Source organism: Argiope bruennichi, chromosome 1 (assembly GCF_947563725.1).
Source record: "Argiope bruennichi chromosome 1, qqArgBrue1.1, whole genome shotgun sequence".
Lineage (NCBI taxonomy): Eukaryota > Metazoa > Arthropoda > Arachnida > Araneae > Araneidae > Argiope > Argiope bruennichi.
Window position 1 is genome coordinate 7,898,297 of NC_079151.1, and position 19,886 is coordinate 7,918,182.

The 19,886-nt window shown below is 29.3% G+C and overlaps 1 protein-coding gene across 1 annotated transcript in view; it reads left to right on the top strand.

The window, feature by feature from the left end:
* LOC129962382 (lysine-specific demethylase 5A-like) overlaps positions 1-19,886 on the top strand; it is a 112,234-nt gene that overhangs the window by 45,089 nt on the left and 47,259 nt on the right. The window contains exons 19-22 of the mRNA XM_056076140.1: positions 7,578-7,702; positions 8,317-8,467; positions 9,458-9,575; positions 11,189-11,335. Coding sequence (XP_055932115.1) covers positions 7,578-7,702; positions 8,317-8,467; positions 9,458-9,575; positions 11,189-11,335 — 541 coding nt within the window. The remainder of the gene's footprint in view (positions 1-7,577; positions 7,703-8,316; positions 8,468-9,457; positions 9,576-11,188; positions 11,336-19,886) is intronic.

Below are 19,886 nucleotides of genomic sequence, written 5' to 3' on the forward strand. Positions count from 1 at the left end.
TATCACTCTCACTCTTACTCTTTTCAAAGTTGGAATCCGAAATTTCTATATCCACAGTATTTCGATTCTTTTGTTCTTTATTTTTTTGATATAATACATCTATTACTCCTAAACTTTTTTCATAATTGTTGCCCCATCAGTCGTTATGGTTACAATATTTTCTTTCAGGGATAATCAATGTTTCACTAATTTAGATTTAAGCAATTAATTAAGCCATTAATTAGCTAATTAATTTCGCCCGTTAGGGAGACATAAAAACAAAAACGTATACTATTTTGCTATGTTTCGCTGTACCTGAACATATAGTGGAGACCATTTTAAAAATTTCTAGTAAATACCGAAAAACCGGTATTTAAACTTGGGAATACCGGTATTACAAAATTGTACAAATGGCTCGAAATAGCGGTATTCGGTATCCCGGTATACCGGTATTGCAATCCCTACCTATGAGGCTGCTGTTGAATACATTTTCCGACAATTCTCCGTGAATGAATAAGAAATCAATGCAAAGTAGGTAGACTGACTGTCGAACATAAGATGGAACTGTCATATATTCAACCCATAGTTTGCTCAACATTTCGCATAATAACCGACGAGGTGAAAAGCGTCGCATTTTGTCGGCTATTTTTTGTCGGTCGACTAAGAAATCGAAGCGGCGAATGTTGAAATGAGAGATTATCTGACATCTAATTTAACTGTCGGATATTCAACCTATAATTTGCATCACAATTGGCAGAAAAGCCGACGAAATGACAAGTAAATAAAATATCGCGTTTGCACCGACGGACACTAATGACGTTTGCAAATGACGACACTAATGACGACAAGTAAATAAAATATCGCGTAATTACCGACGGACACTAATGACGTTTGCATATTTGCACGTACATGCGATAAGATAACAGGTAAACAAGTGATATATAATATACACACACATTCATGTACTAAATATATGTACTAAAATAGTCTTATCTAAGTATGCATTTAACTTGTTCAATGAATTACTGCCTCAGTTTTTTTAGATTATAATTCAATATTATAATCATGCAAAATGGAGTGCAATTTTCCTTTTTCTTCTGCCAATTACACTGTATTAAAAATTATTTAATTCCAAATACTTCTGAATGTTTAATGCACTTTGAATGAAGTGTCTTAATATAAAGATGATTAAAGAAGTTCTTCATAGAATATTCATTTATGATATATTGAGAATAACCAATGCACACAAATACAAAATTAAGATTTTTTTTTTTTTTTTGAAAATATTAGTTTACAAGAGACCTGAAGGCGAACAGTATTTAACCATTACGCATACTTAAAAATAAAAATAAGGCAGTGCAAATTCAATATCTTAATTCTTTTGAATAAAGTATAGTCATTTTTAATCTAAATAAGCACATATATATAATTACATGTTAAATAGCTCATTTTTTATGAGCTCATTTTACATATCTTACTATAGCTTTTATAAACGAAGGAACTTTAATATTTACAAGATATTAAAGCTATCAAGTTTTCTCCATCCATCTTAAAAAAGAATCACATCCCCTTATATTCTCCACATTTTATATAGTTCCTGCGCGCGAACGCGGAAGATATTTTTAATGCCGATTGTTCTGTTACAATCCTTATTTAAAAATCCTTTTAGGTTTTTAGTTTGGTGATTACATGGCCAGATTATTGAATAGGTAGAGTAGGCTACTGCTTAAGACCCCTTACAACTTCAGGAGTATCAAAGAATTTTTTTATTTTGTTTGTTTGTAGTGCAAAGACATTTCTTTTTATAGGGACATTCTACTTGAACATATTTAAGAATATTTTTAAAAAAACTTACTTCATGTTCCCAGATGTGAGTGCTTGCAAATCAGTGAGGTCTTGTTCATGTTTAGTTGGCTGAGACTCAACAATTTCCTTCTATCCTTCTATAAAGAATGTGCCCTGCGATCACAAAAGAATCGGGAGGGGGAATTGCAACAGTAATTTGGAAATTAGTTACACTTGTCTCATGGAAGGGGATGTTCGTTTCCAATACTCCTATCAAGGATAAAAGGGAGAGATATATACGTCCTTGACATTATGTAAAGGGGTTGACAATGTTCTATAGATTTCTATTTATTCCCGCTTTCTGTCTGTACTCATTTATTAAACTACTAGTTTATACATCCTACGTTGCTTGCAATCAAAATACGTTGTTGGTAATAGTTTTAAAATTAAAAAAAATAATCCCTTATAAAATATTATAATTTACATAATACTTTTAGCGTCTCATGTTTTTAATTAAAATCAGAATGCCAATTGAACCAGATTATTTTTTAAAAAATGCCAATAAATTCCTTATTTCATAATTGTCCGCATTTACTTAATTGTTTCTTAAATTTGGGGGGTGGGGAATGGCGAAAATTAGAAAAAAATTACAGGGAAAGGAAACTGCATCATTAAAAAGGAAGAAGTTTGAATTTTAAGATGATATATAAACATTTCTTGTAGAATAATTTGCTCCAAAATTACTGCAGAAAAACGATAAAATTTCGATGTATTTTAATTAAATGAATATTTGATTAACTTCCATAGTTTGAAAAGTTAGCAGTATTCTCTCTCTTTTTTTAAATAATAAGTATACAAGGCTTGATTTATTTTGACCCAGTTCTTAAGATCTATAACATATACACACAGCTGTAGTGACTGCATTTATATTAAGATTAAATTTTTAATTCGCTCAAGATATTGGCAATTTTTTTTTTATCGAGTTTTTGAAGAATTCACCAGTTTTACATTTTCTCTATATATTGAAAGATTTTTTTTTTAAAAAATGTAATATAATTTCTAACAAAAAAAATTAAGAAGCAAATAATAATTGAAAAATGAGTTTAATAGCAAGTACTAAGAGGTATAAAAACCAATTATTGGAGTTCAACCTTTTGTTCTGCTTGCTTTTTTAAAAATGAATTCATTCTTTCCAGCTTAATTATGAAATTTCTTTTTCCTGCAAGACATATGCAGCTTCATGAAGAAACATGCTAAGCAATTAAGTTCCATGAATTACATTTAAACAAAGAAATATTTTCATTCTTCAATTTTAAGCATTAGCTCTTTTAAATATAGATAGGCGTTATATATCAATACAAGTTATATAAACTTTTCAATAATTACATTATAGGGATCATCTGTCTTATTTTTATAACAAGAACACGAATTATTCCTTCCTGAAAAAAAAAATTGAGAGCTCTTTTTTATTCTTTCTTTTGAAAAATATGCAGTTTTCATTTTCCTCAGCATCAGAATTTTAAAAAGCATTCTGCATGATTCATAAGAATTGCTTCTTTAAAAAAAGAAGATAAAATATCTTTTTGAAGAACTGCATATATTTGTTAATGATTCCTTGACTTTTTTTTTTTTTTGTTATGTTAGAAAATGTTAGAAAAATATATACACTTCTGTAATTCAGATATGTCCGTATTCTTTAATGTGTATATTTAATGTTAGAAAAATATAAACATAAAAAAATATTGTTTACTGAGTTTTCTTCCTCCTCTGTAAAATGTGTGCTTTTCTAGAATAAATTCTTAAGAACTTTGTTCTGAAGTATTCTTCTTCTTGTTTCATTACTATAAAGCAAATGGAGCAATTTCTTATTTGTACACTGGAAACATGTACCAGGATTTGTAACGATAATACCCCACATCTGTTAAAAAGGGCACTAAAATAGGCTGACCTTCATAAATTTATGGCCGAGGGAAGTTGTAAAATCACTCAATCCCCTCAGCTGCAATTGGCTAAATATCTCAAGCTGTTACCAAGGGTTCAAGACAACGTTTTTCAAAACATTTACTTTCAATCGAAGCAGTTACAAAACTGAGCTAAAAATACTATAACTTGTATAGAAGAACTAAACTTGCTTTTATGAGGTGAGTAATACAATACTTACAATTTTACTTTAATCTTATATTAATTTATATAAGCATGATATCTTTTAAATATATCTAAAAAGTTCTGCAAATATAAATCCTATTAAAATAGAAAAGAACATTTGTTGTATTTGAAAGCCTTAAAAATAATTGGGTTTAATTTATATATATATATATAATTTTAACATTATGTATTTGATTTTTGTCAGTTCTTCCTCTTTCTAATATATTAAATTCTAATAAATCTTTTAAAAAGGATTATTTTAAAAAAGAGAGCTTAGTAAACGAAACAGAATAGATCGTTAATATGTAAATAATAACCATAAATTGAAATGGCATGTTTTTCAGTTATATTATTTAAAATTTTGCAGAGGTGAGCCTTATTATCTTAGTTTAAATTCTTTGTCTTGAAATATCCGCCTTTTGCTTTATTTATAAATATATCTTACAAATTTTTCAGTATTAAATCTATAATCAAAAACATGTTGAACGCTTTTTATTAGTTTTTGTTTGGTAGTTGGGGTATTTAATTTTAATTATTCTACTTTATTTTTACTCTTTTCTGAATTGATAACTGTAAAGCTTTGATTCAAGAAATCAAGATCATCTGAACTCTCTGGCTGTTATGGCCAATAAACATCAAATATATATATATATATAAACCGAAAATTTTTAATGGAATTTGCACGAAAAAATTAAAGAAAGGAAATTGCATGTAATAAATCACCAGTTATTATAATTTTTACTTATTATAATTAGTTTTTTATTAATGATATAATCTAATTACTTTAAAGTGTAAAATTGATTATTATGTGATATCTGGAAGCTAAATTTGAGAAATGTTACATGCCCAACCCCATCGAAAAATTGCTGCCACCGCCTCTGACTGTACTATATTGAATTGTAATTGATTGTGGTATGTAATCACGTTAGTCAATCGCGTAAAATCTGATATGATGAAATATTAACTTGAAGCCTTAAATTTTCAGTGATAGTGATATATTTGGTAGTATTTTTCGAATGTCCCCATCCATTTGAAAAATTTATTTGTAGGACTAATCTAGCAAAATTTGTTTTGATTAGAAAAAAAAGAAATTGCTGGATCTGGTACTTAAATATTTTTGAAGAAATAACAAAAGTTTTTTACAATTTTTTTAGGATTTAGGTTTTATTCTTTTGTAATGATTTTTTTCTTTTTATAACTCTTTTCCCCCTTAATGAAATCTCTATATATAAAGTCTTGTCCTGAGCAATGCTTAGCATAAATCCATTGAGGTTAGAAGCATTAAATTCAGAAAGGTTTTTTTTTTTTTTTTTTTTTTTTTTTTTTTTTTTTTAAGCCTTAGGTTGCACACTAAGAATGGATTTCTCAAACTTTTAATTCAGAGTTGAATTAAAAAATAGAATTTTAATGTTTTTTCATCATAACATCAAGGCATATTATAGCATGAAAATTATTTTAACATCGTTTTAAAGGTTAAAAAAGAATAGCTTTAGAATAATAAGAATTTTGTTTGGTTGAATGTAATTTTTAAAAAATAATATCTGAGCAATTAGTTTTGGACACAGTTCATAACAAAATTTTTTAATATGAAATTCAAAATGGTATTGCTTCTTCCAATCGTTGAATCACATTATTCTGCAGCTGTTAAAATTGTAGCAAAAGAATATATATATATATAATATATATTATGCTTTCTTTGATTTTATTTAAAATTTTTTGAAGCAATGCGATATATTATCTCGTGCCAGCTTGAAGGAAGACTTATTTTAAAAAATGCTTTATTGGGCATTTTTACTTTGTCGTATTCAAAATTTAGAGAAAATATTGCAATCGTCGAAAATTCGAACTCGAGAATTTAATGAATCACCACATTTTATACCTCCTTAATTTCAAAAACACATTTTCGGAAAAGTCTGTTTCTGACAAACATAATACAGAAACACTTTGAGCTAGATGAGTGAAATTTGGTATACAATCTTCACGCCAAACTTGTAGATTTTGGTCAAATTTTCAATAACATCCATGGAAATCTGTTTATCTGACCGACTTTTCAAATATAAATTTCGCATGATAACTACTAAACGAAGAGAGTTAAGACAGTCTGATAATTTGTGAACGCTGCTATTATTTTCTATTAAAAATGATTTTAAACATGGCATTATTGTTCTATCATCAATTTCATGGCAGTTTGCCAGTCGTATGATGACTGCCATATGAATGCTTTAGTTCTTAGCTTTATAAGGTTACAAATAAAAGTATTTAATAGAATGAATCAGTGCAGAAAGAAATTTACTCTTTCCATCCCAGCCATATTAGATCTTAATTGTTGTTGCTTATATAAAAATCAAATGCAAAATTTGTGGTATGCTGAGCTTCTACATCATTATTGATGTTCTCAGAAATGTTGCATCTATCTGATATTTTTCAATTTTAAGAAGTGTTGAAAAAACTAACAGATCTTTATTTTTAATCTTTTAAAAGTTGCTTTAATTTTTTTGGTATTAATAGTTTTTTTTTCTTTTCATTTTTGTGATCATTTCTATGCTTTTGCCAAATCCAAAAAGACATAATTTTACAATAGAAGATGTTGTGCAAATGCAGAAATAAATATTAAAATTTTTTAAAAAAATAAGCATTTAAAATTAATTTTTAAGAATTTTTTTCAATAAAAATGATGCATTATTATAAAATAGAAAAAAAAATACTGTGCTTAGAAAATATGCAGTTTATGTATGCATCCTTGTACAAAGGTGCTCAATTTTCGGGGATAAGGTGCTTAAAAATGCTTAATTTTTGAAGCAGTTTCTCACTGTGCACCCTGTTGAAGAACTTAAGTAGATTCCATTCTACATAATGGTTTTTGTTTTGGATTTTGGCAAGCTAATTGTACAGTGTATATTGCCATGTTTACTCATTGGTGAATTACTTATTTGGTGATTTTCCTTTATATGGGAACATAACATCATTTGGTGCGAACCTTTCGATTAATTTTAGGTTTAGTATAATCGTTCATATCATAGCTTTAAAGAAACATCTTATTATGTTCAGCTACTTAGAGTATTCAAAATGACAGCTGTTAGCAATGAGAAACATGAGCAGGATCAACATCTGTCAGGTAAATACCATACCAAGATCAACATCTGTCAGGTAAATACCATACCAAGATAGTTTTGAGAATATTATTCAGATACTATCTATGAAAGATGCGATGGTACTCTCATGCTTAGAGCAGTTGATGTATGATTGTAAAACAAGAAGGCTTATGCGAATTTGTGATATTTCGGGTTCCAAATGTTTTTATAGTTTCATGTCAGTGAAGGCATGAGTTTGAAATATGACCTTCATCATTCTTTACAGTTGTATAGTTTCTGGGCAAATTAGAAACTTGTAATAACATTTGCAATGTGCCCCCCCCCAAAAAAAAAAAAAATCAGAACATCCATATAGCTAAATTATTTTGTTTCTTCCTTTGATATGAATGATAAGCTTATAATTAAACTTGATAATAATACACAATAAAAAATTTCTTTCATTAAAGTGTGTACATATTTTTGTTGGAACCTTTATTTTATTATAATGTTTAATATATTTACAGTTAAAAAAATGTAATTTGCATTTCCACCTTTGTGTGGAAAAGAAATGTTCATATCCACTGATATTGTTTGCAGGTATCGATACACATTGGATGAATTACCAACTATGTTATACCGTCTTAAAGTGAGAGCAGAATCTTTTGATTGCTGGTCTACAAAAGTTCAAAATGCTCTAAATGCTGAATCCAAAAATAAGCTTGGTTTGTAATTTTTCTTTTTGTTCACTTAATTTTTCCATTTATGATTAATAATTATACATTGTGATATAAAAATAATTGAGATTTAAACGAATCTGCAGTTTTTTCCCCCTTGAGTCTTGGAAACATATTTTTGAAATTACATATATGTTTATGAACAAGATATCTCCAAAATGTATAGAATTAGACTGATGAAATTTGGTATCTAGTCACTATAATCATATATTTATCTCTGTAATTAATATTATACCTCTATTCTATAATATTTGTATCAAACTTAGGATGAAATTAATTTATAAGAGTTTGTTTATCTATGTATTCAGGCAAATTTCACAAAAATATAATGAATTAGATGGATAAAGTATAATTTTTCAACAGAAATTTTTAAAAATTTCTATTTTTATTTTTAAATGTCAGAATGGCAATTTTAATTAAATTTTCATTGATTTCTTTTATTATAGTTAGGCCTTGAAGATAATTAATTTTGAAAACTAGAAGATAAATGTTAATAATAGTAATAAGATTAGGAAAATTTTCATGCAGTCATATTTTTATTACACACTTGGTAGATGTTTTGTTTCCCCCATCACAGTGATGTGGTGTCATGTTTATTGCAGGCATCAGTGAATTGAAGGAATTGATGTTAGAGGCTGAAGAAAAAAGGTTTCCATGCACAGATCTACTCCAAAATCTGAATGCAACCATAGATGAAGGAGAGAAATGTGCTGCACTTGCTCAGCAATTGCTGAGTCGACGCATTCGTACCAGGTACTCCATCATATCTTTCTTTATATAGGGTATGACAAAAGCAATTAGACAGTGTGATTTGGCACTGAGCCAGCAGTGCCAAATAGTAGTAATTTTATTCACAGCCATTGTAAGTTGTAAATAAAACATATGTTCTTTCTGTATGAAATCATAATATATCTAGAATTATTAATCTTAACTTGGGTGATATAACGCAATATATAGTCAGCACATAGCCATAGTCATGATTCGTTGGGATTTGAGAACAATTTATATTCATTGTGAAGTCTTTTTATAATTACCGATATATTGTTACATTCTTTATATCTGAATTTTATTTTAATCTTGCACATATGGATTCATTTTTTTATTTTTAAGTAAACTTCATATAAAAGTCTACTTTATGTAAACTACATTTAAAAATTGTAATCCTAAAAAAAAGAAGAAAAAAAATGACCTTGAAAGTTTGTCTACATTTCAGGTCTTCCTCTGTTTGAGATAGTTTTTTTTCAATTATATTCATTTATGGTAACAATAACTTCTGAATGTGACCACCTAGATACAATATGGTGCGAGTTTTTTACCACAGTTGTAGATTTACATCACATTTTGAATAAATCCAGTCTGCTGGAAGACTATTTGCTTGTAAATCTGGTAGCTCAATTATGCAAAGACGGATGAAATTTAGATATCAGAATTGTAGACCATTGTGAGGGACCTGATACATCGATCTGCATATTTGTGTGCGTTTGAATGTAGTAATTAAAAAACACAACATTGAAAGATTAAATTTGGTGTGTGGTCTTGTCATTCAAATTGTAGATCTGTGTCAAATTTTGGTCTTAATCAATCAATAACAAAAGTGAAAAATTGTTTTTTAGAAGCATGATTCTGCATTATACACATATGTAAGGAAGTAAAGGGAAAAACACTCCTACTAGTTCCTATATTAAATTTATTAGTGAGCAGTCCACAATTTTAAATTTGTTTTTACTTGATTTTTCTTCCTAGGACTCGTCAGTGTGGTGAAGTGAGAAGTTCATCCCGCTTGACATTGGAAGATCTTCACTTGTTTCACCAGCAATTATCAACTCTGGCCTGTGAAATTAAGGAGGCTTTTCATGTTAAGGTATTCAAATGCTGTTTATTTCATGATATAGTTTTTATTATGATGGCATATGCATTTCATTGAAGTAGACTGCACATTACAGATAATTAATGTATGTCAATAATAGTGAAGATTCATTAGTCCGTATGTTATAGAAATCTAAAATACTTTATATATTTTTCTCAACTTTGGTTCACTAATAATATATATTAGATTTAATTGAATTATTAGTTTCCTATATAATGAAATGTTTTTAATGAATAGAAAGATTCTTTTAGAGTGAAGACTCCTTTTTATTAAAAATGCAACAGGTACTTGGAGTAATTTTATTTATTTCTGATTACAAAGTTTTGTTAAATTTTGTATCATTTCATCAAAAATATTATTAACATAAAGAAAATATTATCTTATATCAATTCTTCTTAAGTGCAGAAGGGTGCCCCAATCCAGGAATCTTTGCACCCCAAAAATTGACCCTCTCTTTGCTTTCCTCTGTTCTATTTCATCTCCTAATAGCCAAGAATCTCATCTGTTGGTCATATATGGTGATCTATTAAATAGGTTGTATAGTGCGATTCGTGATGTTTTTAATTCAGCCTCTATATACTATAAAAAATGCTTGGTTTTAGTTAAAAAAAAGTAATATATATTTTTTAATAATTGCAATTTAATCATTTCCACTTTAAAGCTGAAATTTTACAGGAGCTGACAGAAAATCAGAGAGTGTTACATAGTACAATGAACAGAATGGCTTAACGCCTTCATAATAGTATGAGTGAATTATATGACTATTAAATTTGAAGCTTAAAAATATTTTGTGGAAGGAACTATTAAAAAATCAAGTTACTTAAAAATTTTCAGCAAGGATTAATACTGGCAAACCAGCTGTCACCAAAGTCAACAATAAAAGATAAAAAGTCAAAGGGGGGAAAAAAATGACAAATAGCTAATTTTTTTAACTTTCCAATATTGTAGCAGTTACATAACACTTCTATTTTGATGCAACAGTTGGTGCTATTTTATTAACATCAAGGTATATTTCCCAGAATCCATATTGGGGATCATTATTAGATTGTATTCTAAATGAGTGTCATGTATTTTCTTGTTCCTGCTTATTTCGTCTTGGGAAATGTGAAAATGAACTTAGAAAATAATTAAACAATTGTTCCTGAAACTCGTCTATTATTTTCATCTACCTCATAATGAAGTTATAATGTCGTATCGCTCTACAAAAGATCATTTTTGTTTGATAATATTTTTGGAATATATAGTGGAGGAAAAAACTGTTAAAACTTTAATTAACTGGTATTTCAGTTAATTTTCCGATTTTGAAAAGTTAAAAAAAAATATCTTTGTCTTGTTTTCAGGAGCATGTGCCAAAATTAGTTTTTTGTTCAATCAAATCGAATGGTTTGACAAAAATTGTTTATTTGTATTAGAAATAAAAACTATTTTTTATATAAATAAATATGTATATAAAAGGTGTGCATCTTAGGAACATTTTGTATATGCTATTGTTTCTTTCTTCTGTGTATATTATTAATATCTTTTATTATTTTCTTTTTTAACTATAGAATTTTATTTTGTTTTGCAAAATCAGTTAAAAAAATCTCACCGGTATCATTGTTGAACAGGATCTGCTAGATCGGGCAGTTGCGTTTCAAGTAGAAGCCCAGGAAATCCTGGCTGAAGAGAGACCAGATTCCAGACGCCTTGAGAAATGCATGGAAGTAGGCATTAACCTGGACATTGAAATTCCTGAAATCTGCCAGCTAAAACAGGTATTATTCTTTCTATTTGAGATAAATTAAACATGATGACATCTGATCGTGATTTTTCTAATGATCAGAAAAAAACAGTTTTCATTTTTTATTGACAGAATTGTAATTTCCAAAAATTCTAAGTTTTGTTCTCTGCTCTTGTTCGGAAGCTATCTGTCACCAGCTTCCTAGTTGCTTAAGTAATGTGTTTTGCCAACCTGAATGTAACTTTTAATTTTGCTGAATTGAATTTGTAAAAGCATGAAAATGTGGATATTTATAACTTGCATTATTATGATGTGGGTAAATTCTGTTGAAAAAAATATGTCAATGTGTTAATTGTTTACATTATATACTGATCTTTGAATTCCTTTCATATTAGTTTTGCTCATTTATGCAAATGATAATCTGTTAGTTGTTAAATTGGATCATTTATCTTCATCTAAAATAATTTAAATTTGAAGGATTTCAATTATTGCAATAAGTTACAATGAAACATCAAAATATTGAAGTTTATTGTGTGTATTTTGTTAGTTGATTGATACAGTTGTTAATTGTGTTGATATAGTGAACTGTATTAATTATGTCAAATTGTATTATATATCAATTTACAATGTATATATTTGGATACAACTGCTGCCTGCCTAAAAGCAGAAATGCATAGCTCATGTTAAAGCTGTAATATGCAGTTTAGCATATAATGTCTGAATAAATATTGCTCATTATGAAGCCTGCTTACTCAAAACAAGAGAAATTCAGCAAACTGATACTCTGAGTGAGGAACATGATGGGAGTTTTACTAACTGATTGCTCAAAATTAAAAAGAGAAGTCCTGCAAGAAGGTTGGTATGAACATACTGTGGTAAGTTTGTCAGAACTTTTATTACAGCAATGCCTTATTTACGCACAAAAATATGTGATTGACTAATCAATTATGGCAACAAAGTTCCTACAGGCCTTGGAAACTTCTTGCATTTTATTTTGCTGTATTTAGGGACTCTAAAAAGGTGTTTGATTTTTTTTCATGGGATCCATGTAAAATAAGCACCAGTTTTTTTTCGATTTGTGGACTGGAAAAAGTTTACATTTTAAAAATGTCTACAATTTCAGATGACATTATAATAGTCAATTTTCAGAAAATTACATTTGAAATTCACGTTTTGTTTCAATTTTTATATCTGAACAGATTTTTTCAATGATCATTATGTTTGGAAACATAATTTTGTTACTGTTTAATGTTTTTTTGAAAAAAGCACTTGTCACTAAGTAATTTCTATTCTTTTTCACACTTTATTTTCATCTTCTTTTTCTCCCCTAACAGTTGACTTTTATTGTACCATATGAAAGTGAACATCTTGAACAAAGAACATTTAAATAGGTTTTTTTTTTTTCCCCTTTTAGTTGACAACTTTTGAAAAGTAGTTATTTTTGACAACTTTTTTTTTCTTTTTAAACTAAGATGATTTTTAAAAAATAATGCAGATATCATTTAAAAACTTTTGCTATACATCTTCTTTTTAACACATTTAAATGGAGCTACAAAAACTTTTACTAAAATTAAAGAAGAAAATTGATATTTTTCCTGATTTAATCTTTTAACATTTCTAATATAATTAGTCTAATTTATTAGACATTTCTAATATAATTAGTCTTAACATTTAACAGCTCATTATATTGGCTCTTTAAATATTTATATCTTTCCATTTTCTCCTCTCAAATTAATAGCACTTTATTTAAAAGTGAAAATTCAGTGTTCAGTACTTTCCACCCATCCCTTAATCCAGTCAATATTAGGGTCAAATTTAAAAACCTGCTTAGGTGAACCAACTTAGCAACTTAAATCAATAAAATGACTGTTATGTATTTTTTTCACATTTAGATATTTTTCATAACAATTTGCGTATTAGATTTACTTGGATAATTCTATTAATGAAGGGTGTTGATATGGAAGAGTTATCAATTTCCAATTTTTCTTTCTGTTTAATTTGAGGGAAGGAAAAAGAGTGTGATACAAGAACTCCCACATAAGTACTTTGGAGTGTAGCCATGTTATTATTGGTATAGCTGTTTCAGAATACATTTATATTTGATATTGTTCCTTCAAGTGTTTGTTCTATTTAAAAGTTTGGCCCAACTTATTGTTTTATATTTGATGAATATTCAATCAATTCTTCAAAGGAAACAAATGAATTTATACTTTCTGTTTTGGAATGGGGGGGGGGAGTTCATATATGGTTTCAAATTACAAAACTTCCATGTTCTACTGAAAAATAAGATTTGAGAACGATTTTATCTATTTGAATGGGTAGTCCATTATGGAATTGGACATTTTTAACTTATTGAGCAATGAAATGCAAAATGAATTTCAACAATTTTCAGCTTTGTTAATAAATGTGGGTAGGTGTAGCCTACATGGGATTTTGAACCTCTTTTTATCACAAGTGTAATATTTATTCAAAAGTTCAAATTAGGTTATACTTCAAATTTTCAGAGAGAGAAAACTTTCTATTAAGTTTTGGATAACTAAATGTTTAGACAATGCAGCTACTATTAAATGAGCAGTCAAAATGAGGATCACTTTGGAATTATAATAGGGCACTTTTATGATACTAAAATAAATTATATTAATGTGTTACTAAGTGCATCAACGATCCTGTCGTACAAAAGTTTTTCTCATTATTGATCAAAATTATCCAGACTTTTTTTTGTGTGTTGACATTTTTCTATTTAAAGAATTTACTTTTGCATGTGATATGAAAAACTGATCACTGGCTGCTGCCTGTTCAAAAAATCAGTAAAAATGGTGTTCATCAAGACCTAATAACTTTAAATAGCATTTCCTTTGTTTTTCAAATAAAAATTTGTATGTTGGTATAAGAAAAGTTAGTGGCAGGGCCCTTGGGAACAAAAGCTAAAAAGGCTTACTAATCAAAGAAGAAGAACCAACAGATTTGAAATGTGAAATTCATGAAGTTAGAGATATGCTCCTTCTCAACTGTTTACTTTCCAGAAGTATTATTGTTTGTATCCGAGTAGAATAGCCAAACAAGCCTTTGCTATAAAAAGATGAAATTACTTTCTATTCTAATGAATTGCAAACACATAATTTTTCTTATATGGGATTCTACTTAAATGGAATAACAACTTTTTGATGATCAGTAGAATTTTAGAAGTATGAAACATGCAAAAATCGAATTGACAAGTTTTCATTAAAACATTGAAAGATCTTATTAATCAAGTGAGGGAAGTAATTGAGATTTTGATGATAGTCTTATAATTAATAATCTCAACTAAAAGTATAGAGATTTAAATTTTAAAAAAGAAATATAGTTTATAAAAAGTTGGTTTCAGTTGAATTGGGGAAAAAAAAATGTGGCATGGTAGAGAATTTTCAAATCACAAACGAAAAATGCCTGCTCTAAATATGTTGGAAAAAATGGACAAGCACAGATGTCTTCAAAATGGAGAGTAATATAAAAAAAAGAGAATCATATTTTACATAAACTAAATGATTTAAAATAAAGGACAAAAACATTTTGCCAGTCATCAGTCAGCATAAAAAGGTTAAGATTCTTATAATGATTATATAAAGTCAGAGTTTCTTATGGAATTAATTGATTTGCGATTTATTAGATGAGTGAATTAGACACATACTACCGAACATCCCGCCCGGCATTGAAATACTTTATTTGTTTCAAATATTACAAAAAATACAAAATATTACACATTATGCAATACGTTATAAGGAAAATTAAACATATATAAACAAATTAATAACTACACAAAAAAATTTACAATTAAATATTTGAATGCAATTAATCATTTTTCAGGAAGCATAAAATGATCTACAGTTGGTAAAATACTAATATTTGAAACAGATCTTCTGAAGTTGCCTTTTGGCATGTGCACTTTTACAACTCTGACGTCTTCATCCAAAACAAAGTGTAGGTGAACTGCTGTAGTTTTCTGAAATGTATCCTTTCTCTGCCTCTTATATTTTATTAGAAATGGACCACATAAGTCAAGTCCTGCGTTTAGAAAGGGTGAACTGAGTATTACCCACAGTCTTATTGGAGATAACTGGTTATTTTTGAAGCATTCTACTACACACTCATGGGCGACTTTTTGTGCTATGCTTCTGCCACCAAGAGGCCAATATTTCATATGAACGACATTTAATAGGGCTTGTTGACCTACATAGAAATCTCTTTTGTGATAATACGGAAACATGAGTTTGATTAGTTTATTGCCAGCAGGCATAACTGTTGGGTGTTTTTTGACCTAAACTTAAATTAGAATGGGAAATTTTACCTCCTACCATTAACAAGCCATTCTTATCAATAAAGGAATTAAGAAATTTTAGCTTACTTGAATGATGAAATGAAAATCTTCTTTTTAGAGTAGACATCTCTGGTGGAAAATACCTTACCTGAAAAAGCTTTATAATAAAATTTTCAGTGTTACTATATTCCTCAAGGGTAAGTGAATCTTGTCATGATTTCAAATCCGTCTTTCTTGACAAGTCCTTTCAAAAGATGATAGTTGAGACTACTGCCGGATGTTGTAGGAGAAGAGGCGTTAAATACAACTCGAAGCTTCGTTGTTGTCTTTTCAGGTAGAAAGACTTCATGATGAGAAAGGTAGTAGCAAAGAGGTGAGGTTGACGTTACATCATTCACTTTCTCCATGTGACCGAGATCTATGTATTCTTGCATGAAATTCTGATAAAGCTTTTTCATTGCTTCATCCCTTGAAAGCCTTTCCCAACGTTCATCTTATCTTTTTAGTGCAATAGTTTTGGATTCTTCTAATTTTTCAATATCCTTTACTGGCATCTGAACAATATACCTACTTGTTTCATCACGTTTTAATCTTTATCTTCCTCTAATAATGCGAAGAATAACTCTGTACCTATCAACAAATCTAATCTATCTTTTGAGGAATAAAAAATGTTGAATCTGCAAGATGTATATTCCTAGCAATATTCAAATGCGAAATATTAATTTTCTTAGCAGGCGAAAAATTACTAATTCTTGGAACAAGTAATAAATCAACCCCCCTTTGCCTATATCATTTCACTCATTTGATATTTGTGCGGATATTTTCCTTTTTACATTAATAGCCGAGTCATTCAAACCACTAATCGGAATGTTTATTTTCCCCTTGTTTTAAGCCTAATACATCTGCTGCACTCCAACTGATAAAGGGAAGCACTCTCCAAAATCGCACGAAAAGATAGTTTAATACCTGTGGCGTCTTTGATATTGCAATATTTACAAATCTTATTGCAATATTTATCAAAATATTTTTATTATTTTTATTTGTGTAAAATGAAAAACGAGCATTTTCCGAAGAAGAATCAATTAATTCCGAATTGTTTACGACTTTCAGGGCAGGATATTCGATTAGCAACTGTCTGTCTGGATCAACACTGGAATTATTTTCCGGCGTCGAATATTTATGAAGCAATGTATGATGTTTTTTCTTACAGACGAAACATGAAATCTTTGATTTACAAGAGGATAGAAAATTAAATTCTCTGAAGCAATTAAAACAAACACGATGCTTTTTTAACTAAATCAAGTCTATCTGATAAGTTCATTGCCTTAAATTTATCGCAGTGATACAATGAATGAGATTGCGTTTTGCAAGCAACACACATTTTTGATTTATTAGATTTAATAAAAAGAAATTTTGATCTTTCACAATTTGATTTCGCAGAAACGTTACTATTAATACTGCTTAAAATTTGACATCTTCTTTCTAGGAATTCCAAACACAGATCAAAACTAAGTACTTCATCATCTTTTAATGTTAACTCGTATTGTTTTCTTGTTTCTCGATCTAGTCTGTCAAGCATAACAAAAGAGTTATTGTGGACTGTGACATTCTAAACTTACAACTAATGAAACATGAGGCAGCTAAAGATTTATGCATGCTTTTGGATAACATTAAGAACAAAATAATAAAGCATTAGAGTTTATCTCTTTCAAACTCCAAGATTTTTAACCATCTAAGATTTTTCTTAATGTTATCCAAAAGCATGCATAAATCTTTAGCTGCCTCATGTTTCATTAGTTGTAAGTTTAGAATGTCACAGTCCACAATAACACTTTTGTTTTCGTATCTCTGCTGTAAAAAGAGAAGATAAGTTTCAATGGTTTTTCCTTTAAAGAACCGCATAAATAATGAAGTTTTACATTTTCAAAAAGATCAGTGTTTTCATTTATGAAACTTTTAAACTGCATTTTAAATAAATTCCATTTCCCAAATTTTCCGCTAAAAATCGGATGAGGAATTTTAGGTAACTTTATTGGAACCCTTTTTGGCTGATCATTGTTTACAATATGAGAATTTTTGATAGAACTATCAATATAGGAGTTTTAAAGGATTCTGAATTTGATTTGAGACTTACCTCTTAACTTTTGAAGATTGTATTTAACAGAATCAATGGCTGCTTCTGCTTCCGACAATTGGTGTCAGAAGCGTTCTAGCAGTATTCATTTTTTAAAGATTCAAGCTTCCTTTAGCTTTAACACAATATGCAGTTCAGGCGTCGTAATCTCTTTAATACTTTTATCTAGGAACGCGTTTTCAAGTTTTGTTACCTATCCTTTTATGTTACCGCTTCTGCGGTTCAGCGTTGTTATGGCTATTGCATCATCAGTCATGATGGCATTTCGTTTTGTGGTTTGAGGGACACAAGGAAAAAATTTGGAGCGCCGGCGCCCGTAGGGCGCCATCTCCGATCGACAAATACTTTCTGCAGGACGAAAGATGGTTTGAACATGAGTGAGGAAGGGTCCTGAAAGAGGCTGGTGGCAAGGAACATCGGCTTAAGTACTATTGATGGGGTGGGTGGGCGGGCGAATCAGGCGTCTTGGTCTCGGTGGTGGGCGTGGTTTTCAAGGAGTGGTTTGAGGGAAAATAATAAGAACTATATATCCACAAGGCGAAGATGGTTTCTCCGGCTCAACGGACCATTTATTTGCGGGCGTGCCTAATTATAAGCAAAATTAGATGACTGCATTTTCTTGAAATAGCTTTATTGCGTTACAGCGTTGAAGACTACTGCACTCTCGTGACCGAGAGCGTCACAAAAAAGACGTGCCAATTGGCGGAGAGTTCCGTCACCAAGCAAATTAGACACACATTATGGAACAAGAATGTAGAAGATGATATGCTAAGTCTGTAAACATCAAATTTGATGTCCGGAAATAAACCGATTTCCAAGCTTCTTGTTCAAAAAATCATTCAAAGTTGAATTTTTATAGACATTAAATCTTGTTGCGTCACATTCGTCTTTTAATGCATCCAATGACGGAAATATTTTCACATATATTCACTGAAGTGAAATAGCGAGAAAATAGGTCATACAAAAGTGTCGCACATTATTTGTTACGGTTTAGTACCATTTTTTCAACAATCGCTTAATAAATCTTTTTTAAAAAAAGTACAACACTTTGACAAAGCTTTGAATCGCATTTCACAAAAACAAAAATGGATCTTATTTTAAGATATTGGTGTGAATCAACCAATAGTCTCCAGAAGATATTGGTATTCAATATTTTTAAGACATACCACTACCAAAGAACTGCGAATTTTAAAGAAATTATGTCAAGTTTGGACCTACAGTTACTTCTACGAACTAGTATGGATGGACCAAATATAAATTTTAAAAAATGTGTCAGAGAAGAACTTTAGTGTGAAAATGAATAAAATTTTAGTGAAATGAAAAATTTAAAATTTTTCTTGATACTTGTGGATTACATATAATCTATTGAGTATTTCAGTATTAACATATATCTACTGAATGGAAGCAGAGGTTATACTGAGAGCAATGCATAGAATATATAAAGATAGCTCAGCCAGACATGCTGATTTCCTAGAAGTTACCGATTCTTCAGAATTTTCGTTGAAATTTTATTTTCATTGGGTAGAAAATATTAGTGTTTACAAAAATACTCTAAAGGTTTTTAACAACATAAAGAAATACAGATTTATATTTTAAAACTTTTACTTTATCTGCGATGAGGGATAATATTATGAATGTTTCTCAGGAAAATTGATTCTAAGATTAACCCTTCGTACTTGGATGGTGCCTCATTTTCATGTTTTGTGTATTTATTTTTTAATTTTAATTGTTCAAAATACCTATTGAGTGTGCAAGACAATACAGAGTAATTTTGGGGGTTAATTGAACTTTAAAAAATTATAAATATGTTTATTTTTCGGAGCAATAAATAAGTCCTTGTTTTAGGTGAATAATTATGCATCGAATACATCTCCGAGTGCAAAGGACTGATTTCTCTTATATTGCTGATATTCTTCAGCAGCCCTTTATTAAAAAAAAAATTCAGACATCTGAACCAATGATGCCTGTCTTATATGAAAATCTTTTCATTTTTTTTAAACATTGTCAAAAGAAGCATAATCGAAACAAAAACATTATTTTGATGACACTTATTTTCGATTGAGCGTAATGACCCAAAAAATCTAAGGCTGAGAAAAACTACTGATATTAGAATAATGACTACAAATTATTTGATTACTAGTGGGAGCTACTGAAAAA